Raw genomic sequence first — 6,284 nt, 5'->3', positions numbered from 1 at the left:
GGCCTTGAGAAGTCTGGCTTTCGTGTCTTTTGCCTTCTCTCCACCACTGCTAAAAATATTACCTTGCTTTCTTCCACACTGTCTGTCATCTCTTCTATCCTTGGTTTCTTAGTCAGTGGCAATTTCTCTGCTTCTTCTGCCTCTTCCTCAATGACAGTCTCCTCTGCAACCTGACCAGCAGGTACAGTTAGAACTATAAGCCAAAGGACACCAATTGGAGGTGATGAATACACAGTAAAACAAAGAGATTTTGCTTACTTTGAATAGGAAAACAAACTGAAACACATTCTCTAGTATCTTACTGTTCATGTTTCTTTGGATTTTAGAATCAACAGGTAAGGCATGGCTTTGTAGAGAGAAACCGAAAGGATTAGAGGCACTAAGAAGACTTCAGAGGGACATCCCTGGTGATGAAGAATTCTTCTTGCAATGCAGGGGATGCAGGTTTGAGCTCTCTTTAGGACACAAAGATCCCATATGACCTGGAACAACTAAGCCTACATGTGGCAACTACTGAAGCCCGTGTGCTGTGGAGCCGGAATGTCACAATTACTAAGCCTGCATGCCTCACTCAACTAGAGAGTTCGTGCACCACAACTAAATATCTCACAGGATGTAATGAAGACCCTATGTGCCACTAAGACCCAGAGCCAAATACACATTTTTTAAAAACAGAAAGACAAAGACGACTTCAGAAAGGAAGGGCAATGATATGCAGGTTTGGAAGCCATGCAGTTAAGACCCAAGCCTGAAGCTTTTATATAAAAGTGTCTGAAAAAAAATTAATTAATTAAGAAAAAAAAGTGTCTGACTACAGATCAGAAGCTGTGACCACTTAGCTTGTAATTCTGCAGGAATCTAAAGTAGGTATAATGTCTTAAATAAGAATTTTTAAAAACCTTTCCTGAAAGCAGTTTACCATCAGATATATCTAATTTAACTATTTCTCTTCTCAAGGATAAGTGAGAAAAGGGTCAACACATATGCATACAACATACAAGATGTACTGCACACCTATCAGAATGGCTAAAATTTTAAAAATAGTGATAACACCCAATTCTGGCAAGAATGTGGAGAAACTGGATTATTCATAAATTGCTGGTGAAAATATAAAATGGTATAGTCACTGTAGAAAAAAATTTTTTTTTACAAAACTGAACATGTATTTACCATATGACCCAGAAATTATACTTCTGGACATTTACTCCAGATAACTGAAAATTTATGTTCCTATAAAGCCTGTACATGATGAGTCATAACAGCTTTATTCATATATAGCTAAAAGCTGGAGACAACTTAAGTAATTAAGTGATTAAATAAACTATGGTACATCCATACCATGGACTACTACTCAGCAATAACAAGAAATGAACTACTGATACAAACATCAACTTGGATAGACCTTAAGGGAATTATGCTGAGAAAAAAAACCCTATTGCAAAAAGCTATATACTATATGATTCCATTTCTATAACAGTCTTGAAATGACGAAAGTATAATAATAGAGAACAGACGAATTAGTGGTCACCAATGGTTAGGAATGGGGTGGGAAGGGAAGTGCCTGCAGATACAGAGTAGCACAAGGAATCCCTGTGACAGAATTGCTTTCTGTCTCAACTGCGGTGGTGTTCATACAGTAAACTGCACAGAACACAAACTCACAAATGAAGGCAGAGAAAACTGCAAAAAAATTTCAGGAGCCTGGTGGGCTACAGTCCGTGGAGTCGCAAAGAGTTGAATTACGACTGAAGCGACTTAGCACACATGCACAAAACAGTACAAAATATTTGTACTATTATTCAAAATGTTATCACTTGGGGGAACTGAGTGATATATGGGATCCTTCTATATTATTTCTTACAACGGTACATGAATTATCATGCACAATTACATGTACAATTATCTCAAAATAAAAAGTTAAAAAATTATATTTGGGTTTTAGGATGCATTATGATTTTCGTTTAAAGCAAAAATTGATAGCTTCAATTGACAACAGTAGAAAGCAGCTTAGATATCTGCTAAGTGGAAATGGAAGTTTTGTCTGGAATTTAAAATTTCTTACAGTTAATTCACAAAATTTTGGCTTTCATTCTTTGAGCTTGGTTAAATGCATCTGTAAAAAGTAGTGCAGTTTATCCAGGCAAAACCTTGAAAATTTTTTTTCTCCCTAGGACCTTCCCAGTGGTCCAGTGATTAAAACTCTATGCTCCCAATGCAAGGGGCATGGGTTCAATCCCTGGTCAGGGAACTAAGATCCCACAAGCCAGAGGACCTTAAATTTTTATTTTTTTCCCTTAAAACAACTCTGATCTTAAAAAGGCAAAAAAAAAAAAAAAACAAAAAACAAAAAAAAAACAAAAATTCCGTTCTCATTTAATTAATTCCAAGTAGTCTCTCACCTACTCTGTGAGCTCCCCCAAACTTTAAATGCTAATGTCCATAAAAATATCAGTAGTATATTTCCAAATAAAATTCCAAGAATTTATGATACCAAAGCTTGGATTATAAAGGTTTAACTCCTACTGTTTCTTCCTATACTGCAAAGATCCATCAATTCAAATAATTTAAAAATTATAAAATCCTCATAATTATTTAGGCCAACTCAAATTGCTGATGACACAAAAGGCAATGATACCAACCCTTCTTTTTCAACCTCTAGTATTTCTGAGGAATGAAGCTGCAATGTTAGTTTCTCTTTTTTAAAAAAAATTTTTACTTAAGTATCTTTTAATAACTAATACATTCAGATTGTTCAAAGATTGAAAGCTATAAAAGCATATATACTGAAAAGCTTCTCGTCCATCTCTAGCTGCCCAGGTGCCCTGCCAGAAAGGAACCAATGTTAAATGTTATTTCTGAATGTTCTTCCAGAGATAGTCTAAGTCTACAAATATATTAGCAAATATACATATAAACTTATCCCTTTAAAAAATACAGTGTAGCATACTCTACACACTGCCTGTATCTTGCTCTTGTCACTTAAGGTATTTTGGAGATCAGACCATACTGGTATATAAGAATCCTCCCCATTGGTTTTAATAGCTGCATAGTATTCCATTGCATAAGTAGGGTATACCATATTTTATTTACCCAGTTCCATTAATGACTTCTACTTAGGTTCTTTTTAATCTGATAATTACAAATAATGACTTCTACTTAGGTTCTTTTTAATCTGATAATCACAAATAATGCTGTAACAAATAATTTAGTATATAGTTCATTTCTGTGTATGTGAATATAAATTCATAGAAAAATAACTTTTTAACCAGAAGGTATGTGCAGCTTCAATACTGATACGTGTTGACAATTTGCTCTTCAGAAGATGCATTCACACTCTAACCAGTGATTTATAAGAGTGCCTGTTTCCCCATACCCTTGACAGCATCGTGCTTTAATGGTATATTGGTGCAGTATTTATATTTCTCTTGCCATAAATGAAATAAATTTTCCTATTTTTAAGGAACCATCAGTATTTTCTGTGAACTACTAGTTTGCAATACTTGCTCTTTATTCTATCATGTTATTGGTTTTACTCACATATTTTATATATATTAGGAAAATTTGACTGGTTTCGGGTTTTTTTTTTTTCTTTTTCAGAGCTTCTTTGCCCCATCTAGGATATGGCATTCTCCCATTTCCCCCTAACTTGCCCTAATGCTTCATTTTTAGAGGTGTGTTGAGTGTCTAAAATATCTTTTAATAAACAATTGTCCACACGGGACAACTCACCTTGCTGTCCATCTTGCACAGTCACAATAAATGGCTGGCCAATGCCTCCAGTAGGGATTGCAGTTTGGATATTACCCAGAGGGACTCCATCGGTCACTATGGTGATGACCCTCTGGCCTCCACTCCCCACCACTTGCTGGATTGATGTATCAACAGAATTTCCCTCTATGATTTCTTCTGAATTAGCTAGAGAGGACAAAAGTAAATATAAAATTACAGCTTAAAAAAACAGGAGTAGAGTAATTTCAGCCTCCATGAAGTTGACAATATCAGGAAGAGAAAAACTTGAAATAATGCATTAGAACAGTATTTTCTAAAATGTTTTCACTGACATGTTAGCTTTCACCAGACGGGTTCTATGTACAAATACATTTTCAAAATGTTTGTTTAAATATGCTTAAGTTTTTGTTTTTATTTTGTAGTAAGTATCAGAGACCCTAATAGACAAATAAGCATTGTGACTCTCTAACAGAAAATAAGATATGCTGAGTTTCCCCAACATACTTGATCTTGGGACTCCTTTTTCAGGAAGTATCTTGAAAGTCTAAATAAATCTATAGAGCCTAGAACTATAACTATAAATTAGAGTAGACCTATTTCTATAAGAAATAAAGGCATTTAATAGAGAATTAACAAAATAACATGTCAAGAAGTCAAAACACTGAAGAAGTCTGATAGACAAAAACAGGTAGCTTCTCCCATGTGACTGATCAATAACATTAATAGCAATGAACACTATTTACTATGGGCCAGTACTTTTCTATTAATAAGAACTTTACATGTATCATGTTGAATAAAGATTTTCACTTTGGTTAGTCAATATCCCCAGTAACCATTAGGGGAGACAGCTCCTACTACTATGAAACTTCTGTATCTAAAGAGTCATAAGGAGAACTTTGCAACAGGGGTAGGGACTATCCACATGAGATGTGTTCAGGCAGTTCAATGGAAATAGAGCATTCACACCTCTTAGAAGCAAAAAACAGTTAAATGTTAGAGCTGAAAGGACCCTGATAGATAATCTAATCCAACTACCATGTTAGAGATGAGGAGACAGACCTGAAGAAGTCAAATGATTTATCCAACATCAAAGAGCAAATTAAAAGAATTAACAAGCACAAGTTTAATATGTTGCTTTTTCCTCTGCCATGCTGCTCATTCATACACATCTGAGTAGAGATCGTTATGATTGCTACCAGTTGGAAAAACAGAATTGGAGGAATGTTCTCAGCATCTAAATGTCTATGGCAGAAAGAAATCAACAATCTGCTTTTATTTATGATGGAGCAGATTGCCAGAGTGCTCCAGAAAGATTCCTAGATGACTATTTACCCCTATCTATTTGCCTCCTACCTATATGAAGTCTTAAACCTTTTCCCTGGAGGCCACTAGCTCTGGCTAAGGGACCTGAAACCTTTCTGTGTTAAAATCAGAAGGGCACTATACAGGATTTATCTCCACAAATCCACTGGGAATGCCAAAATAACATCTGCAGTGAAATGAAGCACGCCAACCTGGGGTACACAGGATATAACAATGAGCGAGGTAGCAGTCCCATGTATTTTGATGCTCTAATACAAGACATCTAGGCTGCTATTTTGAATCATTCTATGATAGTATCAGTCAAAACACAACACAGAGTATTTCCAAAACTCTGCTATATAAGACCAAACATTTCAATCTGATGTACCTTGAGTCAGTGCAAACAAACTTGAAGCTGCAAGAATACAAAGGAGTAACTTACACATTCTCTGACATTATTCAGCTGACTGATTATACCACTTAGTGATTTTTCATTGTGATGCTCAATGACTCTACATCCCTTTATCCTAGTTGTCTCTAACCATAATTCTTTAACATTTCATGGAAATTAAATCTGCTGGAGAGTTGAAAACAAAAGAAATGGTGATTCACCTAGCAGATATCCTTTACCTACCTGTGGCTCTGTGCGAGTTGGAGAGGGGGGCTGATGCCTCAGCAAGAGCTGCAAGGGTGGCCAGCACTGAGGTGGTAGAATTTGAGAAGTGTACTGTTGAGGAGGCATGGGGGTCACCTATTTTGATAAAAAAGGCAAATGAAGTCCAGTGGAGAGAATAGAGATGAACTAAAATGGCTTATTAAATCAAAATCTCAGCTTTTCCTTAATCTTGCTTTCTAATACAAACTTATATAAACCGATTATCATGGTGTTAAAATTCTTAAGGTTTACAGTTTTCCCTTTAAAGTGGATTAAGATAATATGCTTGGTATAGGGCCATTACATTCTCTTCATCTGATCATTCTCTTGGCACTGTCAAGGCTGAGCATCAGCAGCTAACACACCAAGAGTTCCAACCACTCCCAAGGCTGGCTGTACAGAGCTCTTCTTGGCAGCCGGCAGTAAGCATACAGAGCATGCCTCACCCCAAGCTAGGCAGTGGTGAGGGAACAGGCCCCTCCTGGGCTTTAGTCAGTCATGCCTCTTCTATTCACCAGCTCTTCTATTTACCAGAGAGGTGAGAAGACTAGGACTGACCTCAAGGGCAAGGACAGTTAAAAACATGAAGTTTCACATT

The 6,284-nt window shown here is 36.3% G+C and overlaps 1 protein-coding gene across 3 annotated transcripts in view; it reads right to left on the bottom strand.

Annotated features, from left to right (window-relative positions):
- The window catches only part of GABPB2 (GA binding protein transcription factor subunit beta 2), a 32,531-nt gene that overhangs the window by 5,993 nt on the left and 20,254 nt on the right, over positions 1-6,284 (bottom strand). For all 3 annotated transcript variants that reach the window (XM_027974647.2, XM_027974636.2, XM_027974646.2), the window contains 3 exons: positions 5,666-5,782; positions 3,730-3,915; positions 63-193 (listed from right to left, as the gene is read on the bottom strand). In XM_027974647.2, coding sequence (XP_027830448.1) covers positions 63-193; positions 3,730-3,915; positions 5,666-5,782 — 434 coding nt within the window. The remainder of the gene's footprint in view (positions 1-62; positions 194-3,729; positions 3,916-5,665; positions 5,783-6,284) is intronic.

Source organism: Ovis aries, chromosome 1 (genome assembly GCF_016772045.2).
Source record: "Ovis aries strain OAR_USU_Benz2616 breed Rambouillet chromosome 1, ARS-UI_Ramb_v3.0, whole genome shotgun sequence".
Taxonomy (NCBI): Eukaryota; Metazoa; Chordata; class Mammalia; order Artiodactyla; family Bovidae; genus Ovis; species Ovis aries.
This window is presented reverse-complemented; position numbering and strand designations above follow the sequence as displayed.